Source organism: Talaromyces proteolyticus (assembly GCF_021365285.1).
Source record: "Talaromyces proteolyticus strain PMI_201 chromosome Unknown BGW36scaffold_19, whole genome shotgun sequence".
Classification (NCBI taxonomy): Eukaryota; Fungi; Ascomycota; class Eurotiomycetes; order Eurotiales; family Trichocomaceae; genus Talaromyces; species Talaromyces proteolyticus.
In genome coordinates this window covers 12,771-39,021 of record NW_025764295.1, presented here as the reverse complement: position 1 = coordinate 39,021, position 26,251 = coordinate 12,771, and the positions used below count along the sequence as shown (strand labels likewise).

General features: G+C 37.0%; 5 protein-coding genes across 5 annotated transcripts; 3 read left to right on the top strand and 2 right to left on the bottom strand.

Annotated features, from left to right (window-relative positions):
- Positions 1–1,212: 1,212 nt before the first annotated feature.
- Positions 1,213–2,970, bottom strand: BGW36DRAFT_309856 (major facilitator superfamily domain-containing protein; the record flags this gene model as incomplete). The annotated part of the gene is made up of 3 exons (XM_046212444.1): positions 1,213–1,926; positions 1,976–2,725; positions 2,785–2,970. The coding sequence occupies 3 exons, from the start codon at positions 2,968–2,970 to the stop codon at positions 1,213–1,215; spliced, it is 1,650 nt and encodes a 549-aa protein (XP_046065125.1).
- A 627-nt stretch (positions 2,971–3,597) lies between these two features.
- BGW36DRAFT_309851 (uncharacterized protein) lies at positions 3,598–5,587 on the top strand (the record flags this gene model as incomplete). The annotated part of the gene is made up of 5 exons (XM_046212443.1): positions 3,598–3,967; positions 4,034–4,306; positions 4,366–4,405; positions 4,459–5,168; positions 5,262–5,587. 5 exons carry the CDS (start codon positions 3,598–3,600, stop codon positions 5,585–5,587), a joined length of 1,719 nt encoding a protein of 572 aa, XP_046065124.1.
- A 178-nt stretch (positions 5,588–5,765) lies between these two features.
- BGW36DRAFT_434210 (pyruvate decarboxylase) lies at positions 5,766–7,763 on the bottom strand (the record flags this gene model as incomplete). Its single annotated transcript, XM_046221386.1, has 5 exons — positions 5,766–5,855; positions 5,908–6,118; positions 6,181–7,495; positions 7,551–7,631; positions 7,688–7,763. The coding sequence occupies 5 exons, from the start codon at positions 7,761–7,763 to the stop codon at positions 5,766–5,768; spliced, it is 1,773 nt and encodes a 590-aa protein (XP_046065123.1).
- A 1,224-nt stretch (positions 7,764–8,987) lies between these two features.
- On the top strand, positions 8,988–10,114 carry BGW36DRAFT_392450 (Alpha/Beta hydrolase protein). Its single transcript, XM_046217695.1, has 2 exons — positions 8,988–9,189; positions 9,244–10,114. The coding sequence occupies exons 1-2, from the start codon at positions 9,082–9,084 to the stop codon at positions 10,036–10,038; spliced, it is 903 nt and encodes a 300-aa protein (XP_046065122.1). The 5' UTR covers positions 8,988–9,081; the 3' UTR covers positions 10,039–10,114.
- Positions 10,115–10,828: 714 nt separating this feature from the next.
- BGW36DRAFT_434208 (putative polyketide synthase) lies at positions 10,829–18,870 on the top strand (the record flags this gene model as incomplete). The annotated part of the gene is made up of 15 exons (XM_046221385.1): positions 10,829–11,237; positions 11,296–11,413; positions 11,472–11,588; positions 11,651–11,670; positions 11,728–12,038; positions 12,096–12,179; positions 12,277–12,400; positions 12,452–13,066; positions 13,120–14,535; positions 14,590–16,457; positions 16,527–16,733; positions 16,800–16,877; positions 16,945–17,405; positions 17,477–17,960; positions 18,022–18,870. 15 exons carry the CDS (start codon positions 10,829–10,831, stop codon positions 18,868–18,870), a joined length of 7,161 nt encoding a protein of 2,386 aa, XP_046065121.1.
- Between the last annotated feature and the right edge of the window lie 7,381 nt (positions 18,871–26,251).

The window sequence follows — 26,251 nt, the reverse complement described above, 5'->3', positions numbered from 1 at the left end:
TTCTAAATACTTATTTATTATAAAATGTGATAATTTTTAAATAATAAGATTAGTTAACAATAAGGAATTTTAATTTATAATAAAGCTACGCTATATTAATATTTATAATTATTAGTTAAGATAAGAGATATAAGTATATTAAATTGATATTGTCTAGATAAATATTAAAAATATATTAGTAGATAGATTTATAAAAATTTTAATATATTTATAATATAAAGCCTTTATAAAATATCTTAGATTAATTAAAGTAGAGTATTTACTATAGAAATAATAGCTTTAAAAAATAAATTATTTCTAGAAGAATATATTAGAATATTTAATACTAAGCATATTAAAAAAGAATTAGAAATATCTAAAATTATAATTAATAGTATTAAAATGTTATATTAAAAAGTGATTTTATTCAATTTTTAATATCTTATTTTTAATAATAAATATTAGTATAAATTCGCATATAAATACGTCTAGATAGATGAGTTCTTTGCAACTCAGGCTTGTATCTTAATCCAATCGAATTTTGGCACTAAACTCAATTTGTTCTAACGCGTAAAAAGTCCGACATACTATTAGATTATTATTTAGCACTATAGGTGTGGCTCTAGTTATAAAAAGCTTATTTTTAGTCCTTTTTAGAGTTATTAGATATCTTAAATAATAATTTATTATTGTAAGCATGGTAACTGCTATTTTTGATACTTTAATGGCTACTATAATCTATAAAATAGAGTATGCGGTTATTGTCTTTATAGTCTTGGCTGGTCTTGTTATTAGATAGATTAAATTGGTGATTATTGTTATTGTTAAGCTTGTAGCTTGTTCTAATGACATTGGAGTTACTTAAGGCTTCTTCAGCTCAACCATATCTGGTTGATAGTGTAAGTAAGGGATATATATAATGATGTTTAGTTTTTTCGGGGGAAGATTGGCACCTGACAATGACTAATTGATGTAGATCTGGACAGTTTTCAGATGATACTATTATTGGCATACATGTACTAGTTGACATATTTAGCGCCTCATTTGAATAAAATTGATCAATTGAGGTGGTCACGTTCTTCTGACATGTCAATATCAATAACTTCATATTTTTAACCTTTTTTCTTCGACTTCTTTATTTTACTTATTGTTTTATATACATACATTTAATTTTAGCCTCTATAAATGACTATATTTGAGCATTTAACCTGCCATTAACGATATAGTTCTATTCTAAGGCGCTTCCTTCACAATGTCCGCTTCAGAAGGACGGTCAACCAGGGTATGGTCAGAGTGTAGCTCTCGGTCAAGCGTGGCATGTTGAATAAGCAGCGATAGAACAAGCGCAAGAATAGCCATGGCCATAAAGAACAACCACAGATTCTTGAATGCATGTGTAAATGCGATAATATAGCTCTCCTTCTCAGTAGGGTCCCAGCCCGATTGCCGCAGCCTGAGAGCGAACTCAGGTGCCGAATTTGCCACACTTCCAGGCAAAAGTCGCTGAACCAGATGAGTCCGCAGCCTATTTTGGAAAAATGTGCCGGCTACTGCCACTCCAATGCACATGCCTAGCGACCGGAAGAATGTGTACATTCCTGCGGCTGTGCCGTCGTGGCTATCGGCGGTGTGGGCCTGGATGGCAAAATTTAACGATGTCAACACGAAGCCATTGCCAATGCCCAGAGTGAGGAAGATGAATGCCCAGTGGCGGGCGGGCATATATTGGTCAATCAGCGCCATCAGACCGATCGCCAAGGCCACCAGAGCCCAGCCGGACCAGATTGCCCATCGATAGCAACCTAATCGAGTAAAAAGTAACCCTGAGATGACACTGCTTGGCAGTAATATGCCCAGAATAATTATCAATGCCAATCCACTTTGAATCGCATCCATGCCTTTGGTTATCTGCATGAACAGAGGGATGAAATAGAGACAGCCGAGCATCTGACGACTTTAGCGATGATGAAATAAACACAAATGGCAAGCCACTTACTAATGCTCCTTGGATGCATGCACAAATATATGCAATGACTGATGAGATACTGACGAATAGAGTCATGGGTATAAAAGACCGTTTTGCACCAAAAGTTTCCCAAAGACCTGCGCCGATTAGACCCACAAAGCCGACAATGATTGGGACAAAAGTCCTCCAACTGGACCATGGAAACTGGTTCCCTCCCCAGGTGATACCAACTAAGAAAGCACAAAGACTTGAGATAAATAGAAAACCCCCAATCCAGTCAACCAGAGCCAGGCGTTCCAAGACACTCGGCCGTTCCGCAGTGAGCCGCACTGTCAAAGGAACCAACAAGAGGCCAATTGCACAGAATGGAAGATTGATGTAGAAAATCCATCGCCATATGATATTCTGCGCAATAACTCCACCAATCAAGGGTCCAACGATAGTGCCGATGGCCCAGGCCATCTGGACAATGGCATAGTATGTGGGCCGCTGTCGCAAAGGAACGATATCGGTCGTGATGACAAGACATCCCGCCATTATACCCCCACCTCCGACTCCTTGTAGAGAGCGTCCCGTGAGGAGAAGGGCAAAGGAGTGAGCTACAGAGCAGAGAATGGTTCCGAGTGTAAATAGCGCCACTACTAGGGTCAGGATCAACCTGCGGCCGAAGATGTCTGACAAGTCAACAATGAAAGGTTGGCAGACCGCACTCGCCAGGAGATATGAGGTACCAGCCCAGAATGCTTGGACGGTGTCACCGCCTAAGGAAGTTTCCAGGACCTGGTTCAGTGCCCAGAAGTTAATTTCGCAGTGCCTATACTCAACCGCGCCGTACGTACCGGTATAGCCGGGGTGATGATTGTCGTGTCGAGAGATATAACAAAAGATAGGAGGGCTAGACAGCCAAAAATCAGCCACTGTTGTTTCTGGGGCTTCCAGGGTCGCAGATTTCGAGTTTCAGAACTCAACGAGTCTCTTATGGGTTCCTCGTCGGGTGTATTGCGCCCTATGACCTTGTTCTGCATGTTGTCGATATTTTTACTTGAGCATCAACACAAGGATTATTCGCAAGCATAAAAATGGAGGATGAAGGAAACACAAAATGCTAGTCTGTGTCTTTCGCTCTGGTATCAGCTGGTCGTACGCCTATGGCGTGATATTTGAATCGGGCGGTCTGTGTCGTTTTTTTGAAAGCCTAGGGTAATAGTTTGTACTCAATTACGTTACATTTGCGGGATTATTAATAGTCAGTATCTTAAAAATAATGATTTCTAAATCAGGTAATCATGGCCTGGACTGGATATTGGACGTGGCAGATTAGTTGCGTTCAACAGCCCACCTGGATCCACCGGAATGTGGATAAATGTTACGACATAATCGCTAAGGTATCAAACTATCAACAGTCGCTGTAATATTATGCAGATGAGTCCAGTGGGTGTGGATCATGCAGATTCTCAATAGCCTGAATATTTGTGTAACTTTGTGTAAAATCCAGCGCGCATTCCCCTTACTCCAAAGAGGCGTCACGGGTGCTTAGTATTACCAAATGCGGAATTCTTGCTTGCGAGAAGATAAGCGCACAAGTATGTCCACATATTTTTCCATTCTGCTTGACCTCCTATAGAGATACAACTTTCTTTAGACATAACGAAATGGACAAACCAACCATCTGTGTAGAACCGCTCTCCCTTGTGCAAGGCCAATCAGAGCCTGCCCTCTGGTCGGTCAGCTTGGAAAGCGTCCTCAACGAAAAAGCAGAAGAGCACAACAACACGCCTGCAGTTATATTTCCATGGCAAAATAAGCAGCTTTCGTTTGCCCAGTTGCGCCAGCGTGGTCAACTCGTTGCCGCGTCGCTTCTTCGCACCGGTGCACAACATGGCGACTGTGTGGGTATCATTGCCGGCAACCGCTACGAGTATCTCGAAGTTTTTCTTGGGGGAGGACTCATTGGTTGTAAAGTGTTGGTCCTTAATAACACTTATCGACCGTGGGAGCTTCGGCATGCGCTCGAGAGGACCGGTATGACCTTCAACCTCTTGAGTCCAACAATAAGCCGCTTGCTAGTATGGCTCTAAGACTGTGTAGAGTGCCGAATTCTTTTCCTAGCTCCGACTATCGGCTCACGCAGCCTTATTGAACATGTCGATTTATTAAGCAGTTCATCTAGCCAGGGTTCCCTTCCAAGCCTTATCCAGATCGTGTTTTACGGAGATTCACCAACAAACGTCACAATGAAACACCAAAACTATGATGAATTTACCTCTTTCATGAAGGTTGATTCTGACAAATTGGATAAATGGGAATTTTGGCGCCGAAGTGTTCAGCCATCGAATACTCTGAGTTTTCAACTTACCTCCGGTGAGTAGTTCCCATCCCATGCGAAGCCACCGGCAGCTTCTTATCTCAATTTACAATAGGAACAACTGGTGCGCCTAAAGTGGCCATGTTATCTCATTTGTAAGTCTAGCACGCTTTAATTACGCAAAACACCTTATTAACGATCGAGGAAGGAGTATGCTCAACAACGCGCGCTTTGTTGGTCTGAGGCTGGGGATCACTTCGACTGATGTGATCTGCTGCCCTCCGCCGTTATTCCATTGCTTTGGTCTTGTGATGGGGTTTTTAGCGGGTCTTATTCATGGCTCGACTGTGGTCTTCCCATCCGATTATTTCAATGCCGATGCAGTCCTGGACTCCGTATATCGTCATCAGTGTACAACTCTCCTGGGCGTGCCTACCATGTTTATTGCAGAGCTAGAGGCGCTTCAGTCTAGGAATGACCGTATAATTAGTCTCCGCAAAGGTCTTATCGCCGGGTCGACTATCTCGCACACTTTGATGAATCGGCTCAGTAAGTCTATGGGCCTGAGTGAGATGACGATTGCATATGGCATGACTGAAACTGCTCCTGTGTCTTTCATGAGTGCGGCTGATGATGCTCCCAATAAGAGAAATGAGACTGTCGGGCGTGTGATGCCTCATACTCAGGCTAAAGTTATCAATCAATTAGGCGAGACTCTGCCTCGCGGTGTAAGAGGTGAACTCTGTGTGAGCGGCTATGGGTTGCAGAAGGGCTATCTCAAAAACAAAGCAAAGACGGCGGAGGTCATGAAGTTTGACAAGGATGGGATATTATGGATGCACACAGGTGATGAATGTGTGATTGACAGTGAGGGATACTGTCGTGTTACTGGGAGAATCAAGGACATTATTATCAGAGGTAAGCCTAGTGCTCAGTGATTGCTCTCCCCGAGCAATCCCAACTTCTCAGATTTCTTTCTTGGCCATTTAGCTGTGACTGAAATAAATCTAGGTGGAGAGAATATATTTCCCGCTGAAATTGAAGAGCGCCTTATCGCCCATCCAGCGGTCTCCGAAGCCAGCGTTGTTGGTGTTCGAGATGTCAAATACGGAGAGGTTGTGGCATGTTTTCTGAAGCGTGCTTTGCAGCAGGTAGACAGGCCAACAACGGAGGAAATGCAAAGTTGGGTAAATGATGTGATGAGCAGATCCAAGACTCCGCAGTACGTATTTTGGGTAGGTGATGGCGGAGTGTGCGAGGATTTTCCCACTACTGGGAGTGGGAAACATCAGAAGCATTTGCTCCGAGAGATTGGGAATCAGCTTGTCCGATGCTAGTACTATATCAGTGCTTGATAATCAAGATTAAATGTTCTAAGTGTTGTTATTCAACTAAAACAATGGAAAGGTAGACGAGGATTCTAATTTATCAATCGTATATTGTTAGTTCGTTGTAATACTAAAGTACTGAAATGAACATTGGAAGTTTTGGTCCATTCTATCAAGGCTTCGCTTTCTAGCTTCGGACATTTTGTTTCTTCAGGCCCTGAGCTATTTTTTTCATAGTCTCAGGAGCATCCTCTTGAGGCATATATAGTTCCACCAACTTAAATGATGCGTCAGCGTCGAGTCATGGGGTGTATGAATGGGGTAATTACCTGGAATACCGAGCAGTCGTTGAACTTCCGATTCGACAGAAGATTTTGTAGCTGGGCCTGTGTCTGGATAACATATGTACGGTATGCTCTCGCTGGCGCACCGAAAGCAGCCGGTAGTTGTCGATATTGCCAATTTTGAATGTCATTGTACTTTTCCTGCCAACCATGGATAAGCCGCTCAGTTGTATAGCCGTTATTGCAAATCACAAATCTACCACAGCTAATTAGTGTACAATATTCTCAAATATACTGGAAGGAATTATTTTGACGTACACTATTGGAGTAAGTCCCAGCCGCAAAATGGTACTCAGCTCTTGACAACCGAACTGGAGACTGCCGTCTCCGATGAAAAGAATAGTTCGTTTCTGGTTCCCAAAACAATCTCGTGCAGCTTGCGCTGCTCCCTGGCATGCACCCACGGTGTAACCAATACTTCCCCACAAATACTGACTGATCAAGATAGCGTTCGTGGGAAAAGATGTCTCCCAGATCCCAAAGCTGGAGGTTCCCGTCTCTGCTAGAACGATATCTCCATGTCTAAGCCAGCTCCCAAGAGTAGGCCATAGCCATGCATGTTTAACCACTTGTCTTTTACGGAGGCTAAGGATAGGGAGACTAGTGAGTTTTTGTAGGAAGGTCTGACGTATCTTCAGCAGCGAGCAAAGCATCCTTGGAGAACATGTGTCTTTGTCCCTCTTCTCTAGTGAACATTCCTGATCAACATGTGCAAACGTAGATGAAACTGTCCATTGTGTAATCAATCTTCGTAGCACGCCCTTGAGAAAGAGATTATAGGGACTGCCTCGTAAAGTAGTATTTGTTCTCTGGAGACTGATCATTCGTTCCGACTCAATCTTGCCGCTGAATCCTGCCGTGCTGAGGTCAGATTGAATATGACCGATTGAAATTATCAGATCCGACGATTCCACGATCCGGGATATGCAAGGAGCGGAGTATTCTCCAACATATAGTCCTTTGTAGAACGGCGTCTCTTCATTGATAATTCCTTGGCCAGTAGGTGCAATGAATGTAGGTAATTGTAAAAGTTGAATTAATTCAAGTACATCCTCAAAAACATCGTGGCGAGTTCCATGGCCTCCAACAAGTAAGACCGGATTCTTCGAGTGTTGGATATCGTGAAGAATCTTGTCGACAAGCCTTGTCTCCTCGTCTTGGTCATTCTGGAAGGACAAATTAAGCCTAGAGGACAACTTCTGGCCGTCAACCGGAGATTGGACAGTATCAGATGGAAGAAATAGCACCACCGGTCGGCTTTGAAGCCAACACTGGTGGATGGCTTTGTCAATTAGATCAGGAGCGGTGTGTGGATCATCTAAGGTTACAGCCACCACTGAAACCACTGCCGTCATCTTGGCAAACACAGAGAAGTCTCCATTTCCCAAGGTATGGTGAACACATAGACGGTCTGCTTGAACACGGCGACTAGGCTGTCCAACAATATGAATGACTGGCACATGTTCGGCATAGGCACCGGCAATCCCGCTGAGCGCTGGTAGTTCACCGACCCCTATGACCGTCATCAAGGCCGAGATTCCGCTGACGCGAGCATAGCCATCGGCAGCAAAACCTGGGGCATTTCTAAGTCAGGTATTTTTCGTACTATGGAAAGCAATATACCGTACTGGCGTTCAGTTCATTGCAATTCCCAACCCATTGGAGACCACACCTTTCTACTTGGTCGAGCGACACAAGGTTAAAGTCTCCTGTGTCAATGTAAGATACAATAAATCAACTGGCAGATAACCCACGTAGGACTCACCTGGCACACCATGTATGGATCGTACTCCGCATTCCCTGACCCTCCGAAGAAGATACTCTGCGAGTTCGATAGCCATAATATTGCTCAATTTGTTTTCGACGAGAAACAAACAAACAAACAAAAAACGGCTTTATTGGACAGTTGAGCGGAATAAACTGCCTTTACGATTTTCTATCGGATATCGTACAAATACGCCTAGGAGAACTGAATCGGTCATATAGACCACTTGAAAAAAAGAAATGAACAAAATCTATTGTGCTTTCAGTCTATCCAAACCCACCTTTCCCGCGCAAATAGTTTTTGACTTGTAAATGGTAGTATTACTGTTTATGGAAGGCCGTAGAGCTATAGTGGCGTCTGCCTTGCAGGCTGAGGAAGTGGGTTGTGCCCCAAAACACCATGAAAATCGTTCATGTGTGACCGCTAGTTTAGGATCCTGGATATTTGGTATGGTATTGCATTATTGCGGTATTCATGAGAATCCGTCGGATCGCAGGATATCTGTACGAACTACTACTAAGGGAACCAATTGAGATAACTGATGGAAGAACTACCTAAGGGATCTCTATTGAGAGCATCTCTGAGCCAAAGAAGCAACGTCGCATAATGTTAGTATGGTATAATGTTTCGATATTTGGAGCGGTAATTTATCTCCTATTACTGACTGGCCCACTTTCCGCTGTATTTTACCTAATAATTTAGTATTCTTAACGTTACGGTTTTTATAACATCATATATCGTAGCAACTATAAAATATTTTAATTGGCTTTATAATATTCATTATACGTTTACTTCTTGTTGCGACAGCTAGCCTACTGAGCTGTCCCATTCCGTGAAGCACTGCTAAATTCCCTCAGTTTCTGCCGATGGGCTCATTCCTGCCGATCAATCTGGATCTGATAGATTCGTCATGTTGCCAAAGATATAGTTTCGTTGAGGGCCACGCTAGAGAGGCGGTTGCTCACCCATTGACCACGAAATTCATGTTGCACAGGGTTTCCAACTGGCACTACCGGTCAGCTGTATCTCCATCGAGGTCCACAGAATCAGGATTGAAGAGGGGTATGCCTATTTTTACATGTTACACAAAAAAGACACGTCGCAATTTGGCACATCGCAATTTTACACCGCTGATATTTGGGTTCCAAAGGTGTGCATGCAAGAGTTTGACTAGCGATTTATACATGTGTTCCAGCCTCCACCGAAACAATATGCCTTGTTCGGTTTATAATGCTACTCCCATGATCTGGAATATTAATATAACCTTTCTGAATCCTTCATTTGATATAAAAGAATCAAACAATAATCTACGACATCCGAGATCACCGCGAATACCAGACAGCACCGCATTCTGAGTAACGGGATATCAGCTTCCTTGGAATATTTTTGTGAGAATGTCCAGCTCGCAGAAAATCGAATTTCAAACGCTCGACGGTATTACCCTGCGGGGACTCCTCTTTGAGGCTAGTAAGCCAGGTCCTGCGGTCATAATGACCCCTGGGGTACGTATTAGGGCATCCTAACAATTGGCGACTCCGGTCTCACGCTACTCTAAGTTCAACATGGTCAAAGAAATCTGCCTCCCAGACGTCGCCACAGAATTTCAACGTAATGGTATTACTGCGCTCATTTACGATCCTCGCAACTACGGCGAAAGCCAGGGCTCGCCCGTCAATCAGCTTGACCCACTAAAGCACGCCGAGGACTACATGGATGCATTCACTTTTTTGGCGAAGCAACCTTGCGTCGACAGTACCCAGATTTATTTTTGGGGTTGGTCCTACAGCGGTTCAATTTGTATAGGTGCTGCATCACTTGATGAACGCATAAGGGGCGCAATTGTCCTATGCCCTTGGGTCAATGACGTAGTGTCGCCAGATACCGCGCACAAGGCCATGAAGAAGTTTCTTCGGGATCGCGAGTCTCAGCTGCAAGGGAACTCTCCTTACTATATTCCTATCGTCGATTCGTCCGGGGCAAACCCGGTTGGTTGGGGACCAGGCCTCGGTCAGGAAATGTATCAATCCGTCGCACGCTACAAGGACACCATTGCGCCAAACTTCGAGCCGAAGATTACCTTGCAGTCATATTTCAAGATGTTACAATGGAATCCTTACTCATTGCTTCGGTTTCTCGTCTCTACACCGGTCCTCATGATAGTACCCGAGCTAGACCATGTCTGTTCACCACAAGTACAGCGGGATGTTTTCGACTCTATCCTGGCACCAAAAAGGATCTTCAATGCTGAAGGCTGTGGGCATCAAGATGTTGCAGTTGGAGATAAGTCTCGACCCTCACTTGAATGTCAGTTCCAGTTCATTCGCGATGTTAAGCTGGGCCGTTTTCCTTGAAGATGAGTGTACGGTGCAACATTGCTACCTCTTTATTCCGTACATGCATGCATTGAATTTTCAACATATCTGGCCGCGGTTACCTTGTAGCATCCATCTAATTTCAACCCCTAAGCTTTAAAGTCTCTCAGGATGCATTAACTATTTAAATACTAGAACTCCTCCATATGTAGATGTATGGGCCGAGATGATTCTATCTAACTGGAAACATGACAGTTAATAAGGGTGGCATTGCAATTGAGTACAATCATTTGGGTTATGCTTTTTCAAATGTTACCAACTTCGAGCCCGGATATGGTGTAATCAGCCATGTAGAAGTGTAGCTTCAATGATACAGGCCAGGTCTCCTTGACAGTCGTATCGGTAAATGTGGAGTCCGCTTAGTGTATTAAATCTCTGTGTAACCGTGAGTATGATCGGGCTATCCAGAGCGGTGAAATAGATCCACAGAAGCCATATGTAGCTTCTTGGATATCCTAATTTTTCCGCCATCAGTGGCGAAAATTCTTACAGCTGACTGCAGACGTCTCATAATTATTGTGACAGGTCTGGAATAGTCACGTGAATACTATATCCGTATCTGGAATTTCTTGTGGGGGCTCAAAGGAGGGAATCGGGCCCATACCTTGCGTTCATCACATCGGTGAACTGTCAATTTTGTCTGGCCATAAAAGGCGTTTCTATGTATCGCTCTATGGTTATCCCATCCAGTTCAACTGTCATTCACCTGAGCTTACGCAGTATAACCCGAACCTCCTCAATATTTTAATTAAAATATTGACAGTAAACAATGGGCAGTATCGAGCCGTCGAGAGGGTCGGATCCTTTAGCGGTTATTGGGATGTCATGTCGACTGCCTGGTGGAAACGACACACCGACGGCCCTATGGAAGTTTCTCCAAGACAATCGAGTCGCCAGTAACAAGGTCCCAATGTCTCGCTTTGATGTTGAAAACCATTTTCAAGGTTCTGGGCGCCGACAGCCAATGAAAAGCCCAGGGGCCATGTGTCTGGATACAGAGGAAATTTATGCCTTTGATGCTGGCTTCTTCGGAATCTCTCGTGCGGAGGCTATCTCTATGGACCCTCAACAGCGACACTTACTCGAGGTTGTTTATGAAAGCCTCGAAAATGCCGGAATCTCGATTGATGGTATCAGTGGTTCCAGCACCGGTTGCTTTGTAGCGTCCTTTACTGTGGGTTCGTGGTCAATTTTTCCTATCTTAAAACCATGTTAAAATGCTTATCTGCCGGATAGATTATGAGGATATGCAAAAGCGAGAGCCTGAGCACCGACCACCTAGTGTGATCACTGGCATTGGCCGCGCTATCCTAAGTAATAGAATCAGCCACTATTTCAACTTAAAGGGTCCTAGGTAAAAAGCCTTCCGACAGTGCTTAGTCCATGTGACTATATTAATTGATTTTCTTCAGTATGAGTATTGACACCGGATGCTCTGGGAGCTTGGTAGCTGTCGATGCTGCTTGTCGCTACATCAGTTCCGGAGACATAAATATGGCTATTGTTGCAGCAGCAAACGTATTTTTGAGGTATGTTGAGTAAACAAAAAACTAGGGGTGCACGTGAAATTCGCTGCTGACATTTCAACTAGCCCCGAACATCTTATGAACGGTACGAAAGACTTCAATGGTGATACGCGTAGGGAATACTAATACTCTGTATTGGCAGAGGGATCCCTTGGCTTCATACACTCCCCAACTGGGCTTTGCCACACGTTCGATGAGAAAGCAGATGGCTATGTCAAAGCTGAGGGCGTCAACTGTATTATTCTGAAACGGCTCGGAGATGCCCTGCGTGATTGCGATCCTATTCGAGCTGTGATCCGCGGTTGGTCGACAAACAGTGATGGTAATACCCTGGGTATCTCTACTCCAGACGCGAAATCACAAGCGGCCTGCATAAGATCGGCATACAGGTGTGCCGGGATTGAGAACCTCGGTGCAACAAGCTATGTTGAATGCCACGGAACTGGCACACCAGTAAGATCCCTGGGTATCTCGATGATGGAAATGAATGTTTGCTGACCGGGGCAAAAGGCTGGAGATGCGACAGAGCTCAAGGGCCTTTCTTTGGCCTTTGAGGATGTACTGCAAGCCTCTGCTCCTCTCCAACTAGGCTCGGTAAGTTTCTCTTTTTCATTGACAAGAGATATTGCAGAATACAAGCAGCACTGCAAGGTGACTTAATCAGGCTTAAATAACTACTGACCATATGAAGATAAAAAGCAACATCGGACATTCAGAGCCAGCCGCTGGACTGTCCGGGTTAATTAAAGCCGTCTTGTGCCTCGAAAATGGCATAATACCGGGCAATCCTACTTTGTTGACACCTCACCCCGATCGTAAGCTAGAAGAATATCTTTGTTGAAGAAAAGCAGCTCAATCTCCTGCAGTTGATTTCGAAAAGCTAAGAATGCTGCCTTCGCATACGGCAAGACCGTGGCCTTCCGTTCCCGTTCGCAGGGCTGGAGTCAATTCCTTTGGTTATGGCGGATCAAACTCCCATGTTATTGTCGATGAGGCTACTCCGTATTTGAACGGTTTCATAGGCACATCTCATGTCTCATCGTACTCATCCACCGTCGACATCTTTGCCGATGATGATGACGAAAGCCCCACAATTCGACCTTACATTATACCCCTTTCCGGCGCTGATCAAAGTTCCGTTGAGGGAAATTGTCAAAGATTGGTTCGCCATCTGGCCCATATGGAAGTGAAGCTTAAGGTTGAAGATTTGGCGTATACACTGGCTGCTCGGAGAACACATTTCCCATTCCGTGCCTACGCGGTGACCTCAACTTCAAAGTTAAACATGGAGTCATTTGCTTTAGGCAAGCCGAGCCTAAATTCCCCAAGAATTGCATTTGTCTTTACAGGACAGGGTGCTCAGTGGCCTGGCAAATTAGGAAGAGATCTTGTTCGCACCTTCCCGCTTGCGGAGAACATCCTAAGGCAATTGGACCGCGTACTTCAGAGCGTTGAAAATTCTCCCAGCTGGTCTCTCTTTGGTAATTTTGTCCGTAGTAGAGCTGGAAGGTAAAATACTGATGCCCGGCTACAGAGAAGTTCATCCAAGCCCAAGACCCCAAAGCGCCCGACGTGCCTGCTATATCCCAACCTCTTCTTACAGCAATCCAGATCATTTTGGTATGCTTACTGGAGAGCTGGGGTATCTGTCCTCAAAGCGTCGTTGGACATTCGGCCGGCGAAGTAGCATCTGCTTATACTGCTGGGTTCATCACCAAAGAAGAAGCAATCAAAATAGCTTTTTACCGTGGCCATTCAACGCAATTTTGTCAGAATAATTCTGACAAACCATACGGAATGCTAGCTGTAGGCCTTGGTCCAGACAATGTGCAGGAATATTTGCAAGGCTATGAAGACTGGGTCCAGATAGCCTGTTTCAACAGTCCCAGTAGCATCACATTGTCAGGTACAATAGATGCTTTGGTCAATTTGAAGCAACGACTGGAGGCTGATAAACATTTTTGTCGGCTACTGAACATAAATAAAGCCTACCACTCGCGGTTCATTCAACCAACTGCGGAAATGTTTGCGGACTTCGTCCAACGTAATCCACCTACAGCGAAAATTGGAAAGCACGGTGTCAAGATGTTCTCAACAGTCTCTGGCCACCGCTTGGACACTATTTTCCACAATGATCATTGGAAGAACAACATGATGCTCCCAGTTCAATTCACACAAGCCTGCAGCGATATGCTCTCAGACGGTAATGCTCCTACTATGTTGATTGAGCTTGGACCCTCCAACGCATTAAAGGGCCCGGTTGCTCAAATACAGGCAAATATTTTTGGGGATAAGTCTTGTGCTCAGTATCATCCGGCATTCGTGAAAAGTAACAACCCCATTGAAGGGATTTTTGATCTTGCGGGATGCCTATATCTCGCTGGTGCTCCCATTGCTCTTGACGAGGTAAACCAGACGGCATCCGCGAATCCTTGTCACATTGTGGACTTGCCCAACTATGCCTGGGATCATTCTATCAAACACTGGCACGAAAATCAGTCGAGTAAGGACTGGAGGATGCGACTATTTCCACATCATGAGCTGTTAGGGACTAAAATTATCGGTAGTTCATGGGATCGTCCATCATGGAAAAGGACCTTCCGTCTCTGTGATGTTAGTTGGATTAAGGATCACCAGCTTGCAGGAAGTGTTCTTTTCCCGGGCGCTGGCTACGTTGCTATGGCTGTGGAAGCTGTCCGGCAGATGATGATTGCATTGGATACTTACAAGCCAAATAGTGAGAATTATAATGCTCAGTTTAAGCTACGCAATATTTCATTCAAGAAGGCGCTGCCATTGAATGATGATACACGGGAGTTGCAGCATCTTCTCACGCTGCAGCCACTGGATGGTGATGTTTGGTATGGGTTCCAGATTTCCTCTCTGCAGGAGTCTTCTTGGATAGAGCATTGTTCCGGGCAAATAACCCGCTGCCATGCTCCCACCGAATGTAAGGCTGCAGTACTTCTTTTTTTCTGTTTCTAGATAACTGATCATTCCCTAGTCTCGTCTGAAGCCAACATGAGACCCCTTGAACATATTGTTTCACAGAGTCGTTGCTACGAAAGCTTCGCAGACACTGGATACGGTTATGGGCCTACCTTCCAGAAGATAGAAGCTGTGGAGGTCTTAGGAGGCTCCCTGGAGGCCCGGTCTCTGGTATCGCTAGATGGGCCCATGGACTCATCAAAAGAATCTCCATACCCTATTCATCCCTGTGCTCTAGACGGTTGCCTCCAGACCATAATTGCCGCATCATGGGAGGGTGATATCACTAGCCTAAAACAGCCGGCAGTGATCCTCTCAATCGACTCACTTGAGATTAATGAGTGGCCGTTAAAGCAGGGTGGGGAGGTAATTTGTCTTTCGACCAAAGAATATAGTGGTAGAGGGCGCCCAGATCTCCTGAAAAGTTACACCGGGTCTGTCTTGGCGTACCGTAAAGACGACAACCGACTTGCGCTTCGTGCTGAAGGGTTACGGCAGGCTCCTATACTGGCTAATGATCAGAAGACAAATTCCAAATACCACAAGATCTCTTGGAAACCAGACATCTCTTTAGCTGATAAATGCTTGTCGTTGAGCGCGCCTACAGCAGCGGGAAAGATACAGGAATTAATCGATATGATCATACACAAATGGTCACCGTCCAAGATAGCCGAAGTGAATTTTGGCCAATCTCAGGAGGCTAGTATTTGGCTGAGTGATCATCTTTGTACTCCGCGGGAGGACTACAAATCATGCTCAATTTTTTATTCCAATCTCCCTCACCTGGAGGAGGCGAGAGAATCACTGGGCACTCGAGAGTGCGTTCAAATTGCCAAGTTCCAGGTGGACGCTCCAGAGTTCGATATCGCCGAGGAGCTTGATATTATTTTCGTTAGCATCAACGAGCCAACTAAGCGAAACAAAGTTCAACTGGCAATGGAGAAACTCAACTCTCACCTCTCGGGCAAGGGATGTATATTACTGATCGACCATAATCAGGTTTCAAAAACATCTCCTGTTTCATTTGAAGACCATAAATTGAGTGATGACTCTGAAAATGGTATCATAAACGAAACGATGTGTCAGGCGTTGAGCAACTCTCAATTGAAATTTCATGAGATCTTGACGCCCCAAATCGCAAGTTTCCAGGCTCTGTTTTGCACTTCAAATCATCAAAGCAACAGCATTCAAAATGAGAAATATTTGCACATTCCCCATTTCTCCGCATCTATATTGATCCCGGAGAAACTTAGAGGCATACTAGAAGAGGCCGGTTATACTATGGTAGAGCATCACCTTCCCTTCGACAAAATCCCGCGAGATGACCTGATACTTGTCCTTGACGAGCTTCAATCGCCTCTCCTGACAAATCCCTCACATGAGCAATGGGATGGCTTGAAGGCCTTGACGAGATCCAACAGCAAGCTTTTGTGGGTTACAGAAGAATCTCAGCACAAAGTCCGTCAACCTGACACAGCATTGGTGCATGGGTTGTTCAGAACGATTAGGGCTGAAAACCCACAATGTACTTTGATAACGTTGGACTTGGAGTCTTCCGCAATGGCATCGCTCTCCACCATTGTCCTCATACTCCAGTATCTGGATAGGCCTCCGTCCACCACACAACTAGAGTCCGAGTTTGTTGAGCGTGGAGGAGTAATTCACATCAGCCGGATTATCCCGCACGAGACGGAATTTCATCACAATAAAGAGGCCAGCAATTCGCTACAAGGCTTTGATGACAGTGAAAAATGCTTTGGTCTTCAGTGTGGTAGCCTGGGTGCTCTTGATTCCCTCGAGTTCATTGAAAGAGCTTCTCCAATGCTGGCTGTCAAAGACGGGCATGTGGAGGTCGATATAAGGGCTGTCGGGATGAACTTCAAAGTAATCATTTCACACACATCCTAAAGAATACTCTACGACCTCACATTTTGCTAATTTTCTTCATCACAGGACGTTGCGATAGTCATGGGTGTTGTTGATGAGAATGAACATACCCTGGGGTCTGAAGGAGCGGGAGTAGTCAGACGTGTGGGCGCGGACGTTCAAGATTTCCATATTGGGGATCGCGTCATGTTGATACACAGTGGTTGTCTGGGTAATCGGATCCAGGTACCTCAAGGAAGAGTCCAACGGATACCGGACAGTATTTCTTTAGAGGTAAAACCTTGTTTCAAGTGACAAAACTTCATTCTATCAGAACCAAGCCTAACCCCGCTAAAATAGGACGCGGCGACCATGCCAGTTTGTTTTTCCACGGCTATTTATAGCATGCTTACTATTGGTAACCTTCGATCAGGTCAAGTACGTATAGCTCGAAAAGTATCCTTTACCTCATAGTAAACCGCATACTTACAACTGGAAATTCTAGACCGTCCTAATCCATTCTGCCGCGGGTGGCCTGGGTCTATCTTGCATACAAGTTGCGCGATATATTGGCGCAGACGTAACAAACCACCTCCTCCCGAGCCAGCATGGGCTAAATGCTTTACAGATATTCGCCACAGTGGGCACACAGGAGAAAGTTGATTTTCTCGTTGAAGAACATGATATACCTCGTGATCGTATATTCTCCTCCAGAGACACGCAGTTCGCGAGTGCTATCATGAAGAAAACTAGAGGGCTTGGGGTTGACCTTATACTCAACACTCTGGTTGGAGATCTGCTACATGAATCTTGGAGAATATGTGCGGATGGAGGTATATTCGTCGAGTTGGGGAAGCGAGATATCAGAGACCGAAAGTCTATTTCCATGGAGCCGTTTGACCGAAACTGTTCTTTCAGAGCTGTTGATCTTTCGTACAAACAAATTACTGATGAGCTGATGAAAGGGTATCAATTCCCCATTCTCATGTCGCTGCACTGCTTTCCCATTATAATTCAAGCTCATGTGAAAAATACAGAATTCTCAACCGAATCCATGATTTGGTCATAAAAGGACATATCAAACCTTTAAGGCCTACCACTCTGTTCCCATTCAATGATGTACAGGGTGCATTCAGATATCTCGCAAAAGCATCTCACATTGGTAAAGTCGTGCTTTCTTGCTCCTATGGAAAATCCAAATGCATGGTCCCTATTCGATCTGCCCAGCCCAATGTACAGCTTCGCCCAGACGCCTCATACCTTGTCGTTGGTGGACTCAAAGGAATCTGCGGTCGAATTGCCTTCTATATGGTCAAGGCTGGGGCAAGGCATCTCGTGATCATGTCACGCTCTGCCTGTGATGACTCTCGCTCACAAAGTGTCCTCGCCCGCCTAAGACACATGGGGTGCGAGGTTGTCGTCATTCGGGGAGACGTATGCCAGCTTGGGGATGTGGAGCGTGCAATAACTGCGGGACTCAAGCCAGTTGCTGGTATTATTCATGGAGCAATGGTTCCAATTGTAAGTGTCACACATCTTGTATACTATACTGTGGCAACTCACTCACGTCGTTGCTTATCAGGGTAATGTTTTCGAAAACACAAGCGCAACAGATTTTGCCGCTACAATTGCGCCAAAGGTGGCTGGAAGCTGGAACCTACACACTGCAGCGCTGAATCTAGGGCTGGAGCTCGACTTTTTCACCATGCTCTCCAGCCTCTCTGCTGTCATTGGTCTGAAAGGTAATGCCAGCTATGCTGCTGGAAATCATTTCCAAGATGCCTTAGCTACGTATCGCCACAGCTTGGGATTGGCCGGAAACGCAATTGATCTCTCGCTGGTTGAAGATGTGGGCTACATGACAGAAAGCACACTAGTCAAACAGCAAGTTGCTGGCGAAGGCATACTCGTATTTTTCAAAGAGCGTGACCTGGATAGAATCATTCAAGATTCGATCCTGGAGCAGACCACTGGATCTGGAGGCGGAACCCCACAGCTAATCACGGGCTTAAAGTCGCCTATTCTAGTAACCGGAGAAGGATTGATATACCACCGGGACCCAAGGTTCAGCACTATCATTACCCGTGACAGTGCTAAAGTATCTGGGACGGACTCCGGCTCTGGTTATGATGATCTTACTACAAAGTTAATTGCCATCCTTCAGAAAAATGATGAAGTGAAACGAGATGTACTCGTAACCGCAGCATTAAATGCCTTTAACGTGAAGTTGATGCAGGTACTTCAGACAGGCGAGGAGACACTAGACCCAGCAAAGTCACTGGCATCTTACGGATTAGACTCTCTATCCGCGATGCAGTTCCGCAACTGGGTGCAAGTAACTTTAGGTGTGGAAATGTCAACGGTGGATATTACGTCTACCCCATCACTGCACGGATTGACGCAAAATTTTGTGGACCGAGTACACAAGTGAAAGGGCATCTGCTGAAAATTCCCTTCCTGCATCACGCTGTCTGTTTGGTCCATGCAGAGCTGTAGTTTGTATCGATACAAGACTAACTTCTTGGGAGGCTTCATGGTATGAATATACAACAAGCTATAGTACTGTAAAGATGAGAAAAATACAATGATAAGCCTTTGCATACATGCCGGAAAGAACCTTCAGCAAGGCGAAAAACAGGATAGGAATGGAAAGAAAGGATCGCACTAGGCCGAAATATTGATTTAAGAATGGGGTTCCATTCTTGACAATTCTTGACAATTCTTTTAAACTGCTTTATATATTTTTAATTATTCGTACTTAAATTGAACTATCTGTAAATAATTGCAAATTCTGTGTACTAAATCGCATTGGATTTAAGACTTGGTTACCGATCCAATTGTTCAAGAAAAATAAAGGGTTTTAATATAGTCTGTAACGGCTGGATTGGCACCTTCTAGTCCTATATACAGTGAACCGATGTGGTTTGATTCACTAAGTCCAGGACTATATGGTTTTTTAGGGCCCATTTAGATCTAGTTCGATTTGAATTTTTGATTCAGTTTTATCTGAATATCTGAATATTAATAGATTTCCATTAATAATATTAAAATATTGAGAGTTAATTCTAATTCTTTATAATTATTATTAATTATATAATTATTTCCAAAATAGCTTTTTATAAATTGAATTCTTATTTTTTGAATTAGGACTTTATTTTAAATATTTTTATAAATATTATAATAAATTCTTAATATTTTAATTATAATTTAAGAATTATTTAAATAGTAATAATATCTTTTCTATTTTTTATTTATATTTTTTAAATTATATTATATAGTTAATCTATTTATTAAAGAAAATATATATATATATTTTTATATCTATTTTATAGTATTTATTATTATCTATTTATTTTTTAAATATATTTTTAATAATTAGATAAAAAATTATAATTTAAATAATTAATTGAAAATATATATATATATTTTTATATCTATTTTATAGTATTTATTATTATCTATTTATTTTTTAAATATATTTTTAATAATTAGATAAAAAATTATAATTTAAATAATTAATTTTAATTTTTATATTATTTATCTATCTAATTTATTAAAATTTAGAAAGATTTTAATATATTTTTAAGAATAAAATCTAACTATAATTAAAAATTCTTTAATATAATTTAATTATTTGAATAAAAACTAATTAGATTTAGATTAATCTAACCATAATTAATAATTCTTTTTTAGTGTGGTTTAGTTTTAGTTTAGAGAGTTAGAACTATTTAATTTTCAGTTCTAATTCTAATATTAAAGATCAAATTGAACTGATCCACTTTTGGGTTTGGTTCAGAAACTCAGGACCAGAACCGAACCAAATGACAGCCTAATAAAGACTTTTACAATCTTTCTAATTATAAATATCTTATATAGAATTCTTTTCTTTATCTTTTTAGCTTTTTATTGTTTATTTATAATTGAGTATTGTAATTATATTTATATTTAATATTATTTTATCTTTTATACTTTTTTCTTTTTTTACTTCTTTAGTGATAGTCTAATCTATATTAATTAAGTAAAAGCAAGATAATCTATAATTATTATTAGTATTGTACTATAGATCTTATTAATATAAAGAATAATATAGACTCTCTATTTAATTTCTTATACTTAAATAGATTTAATATAGATCTAACTAAGCTAGAGATTCAAAATTATATCTAAATGTTTTTTTTAAAATCTATTTATACTATTAAAAATATTATTATTATTAACTATTAGTGCTTTATAGATCCTTTTAATAATATTAATAAAAACTACTAAAAAGTCTACTAATTCAATATAAAATAATCTAAAAAATGTTCTATAAAATACATCTTAAAGTATTATATTTTAATTTTTAAAATAGACTTTAAATCTCATATATAAAAGAAAAAAATTATAAATTAAAGAATATTAATATTATTAATAGCTTTAAAATTGATTAAAAGAACTTTTATATTTATTACTAGAAGTTAAAAGATAAAAAAATTAATATTAAAATAATATAATAGATTTAAATTATATATATTATATTTACTATACTATAAGAAATTATTAATTAATATATAGATAGTAGAATATATGTAAAGTTATTAAAATAGAAAAATAAAAATTTAATCTTATAATAATGTTCTATTATATATTAAGAATATAATTTTTTTTAATAAAATAATCATTATAATAAGATAAAAATAATTTTATCTCAATATTTAATATATTATTGTAACACGGTCTGGCAGGACCGTGTCCGGGGGTGTCTGGATAGACTCGATGTGGGTAAGTTAAAGCTTCATCAATTGATATTAATGCTATAGAGCAATGCTACTAGAGAGAGAGTTATCGATTTAGATTATATAATTAGAAAAAGCTTTAAGCTAAAGACTATTCAAAGCTGAGTAAACTTATACTGAAAGTTATATTAAAGATTATATAAAAAATATTACTTAATTTCTTTCTTTTAAGTGAGAAATTAAGTCTATATATCTGAATCTTTATCTTAGATTATTAATATCTAATCTAACTAGATAAAGGTATATATAGTGAGATGAGGGATACTAGTATTATAATCAGGGTCTTATGATATTAATTATGATATATCATAATTGACCCCAGGGTATCCCTGAGCCCCCCGGTCCTGTCGGGTTAGGCTTGAACATGCTCCCTGGATCTATCCCTGTTACAATTATACTATATCTGCTTCTTATACTTAGCCTGTTTACTGTGAATTAAAAATGAGTAATAATAAGATTATAATATAAATATATCTTAATAAATTCAATACTAATACTATCAGTAAGACTTCTATATATTAAATAAATTCAGTTAAGACTTTTTAGTTAAGACAAAGCTGCTGTATCATCTTTAACTGCTTTTTATATATTCATTATTCTTAGAATAATTATTCTTTGTAGCATATTTAAACTGTAATGTAGTCTTAATAGGATCTTTAGTAGATTATTTAATATATCTAATAGATTTAGATAGCACACTTAAGAAATACTAGAAAATAACCTGTGATTAAGAAAGTATCAGAGTTATATTTAGTTATTATAATAATGCTTTACTAGCTTTAGTGGGATGTAACATTATAATATATATAGAAACAAGTTAAATATAATATTATATAATAGAGTTACTTTTTAGATTAGATATGTCAAAAGTTGTCAACAACTCGTCTCAAGATCGGAGATCTTAAAGGATATTCTGCTAACATAAGATAAAAGAATAATATAAGATCAATATCAAAAAGCTATCTATCAAAAATAATCATAATAGTAAGAAGATTATTAAATATTAAATAGTAATATATTATTTAAGATAAAAATAAAAAATAATTAACTAAATATATAATAATAAATAAGTATCTATATATATTAAAAGATATTAAAATCATATTTTAATATCTAGAATTATTGCTTCATTATATAGAAATCATGCTTCTATATATTGAAGTTCTACTTTACTAAGTTATATGCTTAGTATATATTAAAATAAAATATCAATATATAATATCTATATTACTTTATCAATAGCTATAATTAAATTAAAAATATAACTATTTTTAATATCATTCTTATAATATATAATTATATTTAATAACAATTTCATTTATTATTACTTAATTTTTATTAAGTACTTATATAATAATATTTACTATAATATTCATTAGCTATAATTTATTAATTCTTATAATAATCTTCTTTCTTAAAGACTGGCATCCTAATAATACAATAAATAATTAGCTATATCTATATTTTTAAGTAAGTATCCTTATTTTATAAATTCCTATATTTATAATGATAATCTAATTATATCTTTAAAGAAACTATCTTATATTTAAAAATCAAAACTTACTGATTGCTTAAAGAACAAAGATTTTAAAATAATTATTCTTTATATTCATTATATAAATTTAAATAAATCTTATATAATAGTTAAAGAATCTTTTTATTATAATGAATATACTCACTTAAATCAAAAATATATTGAATTAAAAACTTCTTTTTCTAATAAAGAGTGATAGCAGCTCATAATTATTTAAAATCAAATCTATATCCAGAAAAAGAAGACTTTTGAGAAACTTTATCATCTAAAGCTATAGAATAATCTTCTTTAGAAACATATTAATAACTTTATAGTAAGAGATATACAGAATATTACTAAACTAAAAAGATTAAAAAAAAAGAATAAAAAGAAAAGAAAAAATAAAAACAAAAGAAAAAATAAAGAAAATTAACTAAATAATAAATTAATAAAATAGTTACTATTACTTTTTAAGCTTATTTTAAATTATTTAAAAATAATCCTTTTAACTCCTTACTTTTTAAGTTCTTTAATAATAGAAAACTTAAATTTTTTTTAAATAATTTAAATGCCTAACTGATTTCTATAAATCATAATCAAATCCATATTTTATCTATTTAATTAAATAAAAGATTCTTTCTTATTCTAACTTCTATTTTTTAATAAAGTTAATCTTAAATTTATTATTATTAATTTTATCTTTATTATTCTTTAGGTTTTCTATAGATTCTAATAATAAGATATAAAATATTAAATATATTTTTATTCTTATTAATAATTAAAATTTATAATTATTATTAATAAATTTTTTTTAACTTTAAAAGATCTATATTTAATTATATTAAGTTTATTACTTAATCTTTTATTTAGAATATTAAAATTTTTCTATTCTATAATTTATTATAGAAAATAAACTTTCTTTTCTTTTTAAAGATTGATATATCCTTATACTTTTTATTATAATAGATTTTTATTCTTTACTTTACCTATTTAATATCTTATAAGATTATCTAATAGAATGCTTAAAGATTTTAGTTTATACTATTATTATTTTTAATAATCTTTCTCTTAATATATTAGACTATATTATTTTTAAATAATATTTAAGATTTATAAAATATAATATTTATCTTATAATTATATTTATTGTATTATTTATTATAAACTATATTATTAATAATATTTATATTCAATTATTTTATTCTCAATCTATATAATTCTATAAATATTATTTAATCAATTGAATCATTCTTTTAGACTAACTATCAGTCTATTAATAATTTATTATTAATAATTTATACTTTATTCTATATACTTTTACAATTATTTACTAATAATTTACTGTAAATAGCTTGTCTTAATCTATGATAATTTCTTTTAGTAAATTAATTTATAAAAATACTTCTTATAATATAAGATTTATATATTATTTTATAATTATATTTTTTAATACTAGTTGTAGAATCATATATTTAATTAATCTATTAATAATTATTATAATATTAATATAGATTATTCTAAAGATAGATTTTTTTAATTCTAGTAATCTTTAAATAAAATCAATAATAATATTTTATTATACTTTTTTTAATACTTTAGATATCTATATTTTTCTATAAGATTTATATATTAATAATTTATTCTAATTATAATTTTTATAGTGCTTAATATAATCTTTAATCTTTTTTTTAAAGTATAAAAAATAATATAATTATATTATAGTATTCCTAAATTCTATTTTAGAATGTTCATCTTTAATACTTCAATATTAATTATATAGTTTAGTTATCTATTTAGTATATCTATAATAATATTCTACTTTTTTAATATATATTTAATCACATACTTATATCATAATAATTTTTTATATTATCTTATTTATCTCTCTAATAATTCTTTAGTTATTGTAAAGTATTTTAAATTCTTATAGTTAGTTTTTATAATAATTTTATGCTTAGATCCTTAAAAATAATGTTACCATTATTAAAATGCTTTAATAATTACTAGTAGTTCTCTATTATATATATCATAATTGAATTCAGCTTTTATATATTTTCTTAAGTAAAAAGTGATAGTATATATTTCTTTATTATTAATCTATTCTAGGATTGCTCTAATCATATATCTTAATATATTTATCTATATAATATTCTATAATTCTGGATTGTATAGCTTTAAAATTAATATATATTTAATAAATTCCTTAATTTTTCTAAATGCTTACTGACATATTATTATTTATTCAAATGGTTCATTCTTTCTTATTAATTCTATTAATAGGATTATAATAACAATATATTCTTCTATAAATCTTTATATATAGCTGATAGCTCCTAAAAATAATTATATATCTATAATATTCATTAAAATTAGCTATTTTAGAATAATATCTAGCTTTTCTTTTAATATTTTAAGTTTATTTAATATATAAACTATTCCTAAATAGTTAACTTATATAATATTGAATTTATATTTCTTAATTCTTAATATAAGTTCTATATCTATAAGTTTTATTATAACTTTTTATATATATTTATTATATTTATTAAGATTCTTTAAAAATACTATTATATTATCAAAATATACTGTAATAAAATTATTTAAATATTCTTTAAATATATATATTATATATTATATAAACTATATTAATAAGTTTTTTAATCTTATTAAAGTAATAATCCATTTATAAAGTCTTTTATCTATTAAAAATACTGTTTTATAGATATCTTCTTTGTATATTCTTAAATTATAATATTTCTATTTAATATTGAATATTATTATAATTTTTACTTTTTATAATAAATCTTTTTTTTACTTTTAATATGATACTTTATTTATATTATTTATTATTTAATTATTAATTGATTAGTAATTATACATTATTTATAATATTAAATTCTTCTTTAATATAAAAAGATTTAATACTGAATTTACTATTTTAAATTCTTAAATATATCTAGCTAGATAAAATTTATTAATAAATTCATTTTTAATTTTAAATTTCTATATTAATTTCTATCTTTATTTAACTTATTTTAATATTAATCTTAATTTTAAATCTATTATTACTTTATATTTAGATAAATATATTAATAATCAATATTCTTTTTTTATAAATAATTTAATATAATTATAATATTTTTTTAATAGCTTTTTAAATATTTTTATAAGTTCTTTTTTATATATTTTTTTTAGCTTTAGTTAAATTGGTACTATTTTTTGTTTTATTTTATTAATCTTAATAATATTTATTTTAGATTATTTTTTTATATTTTTATTTATTTATAATGTTATATTGTTGATCTTTAATATTTATTTTTTCTAATTAATAATTAGATTCTGTCTCTGTAATTAGATCATTCTAAGAATTATGTTATAGTGACTATAATTTAAAGATAAAACTCTAAATATTATATTTATAATATATTTCTTAATTTTAGAATTATATTTTTAACTATTTATAGATATTCTTTATTGAAAATAGTTTTGTTTATGATAATAGTTATTTATTATTATTATATTTA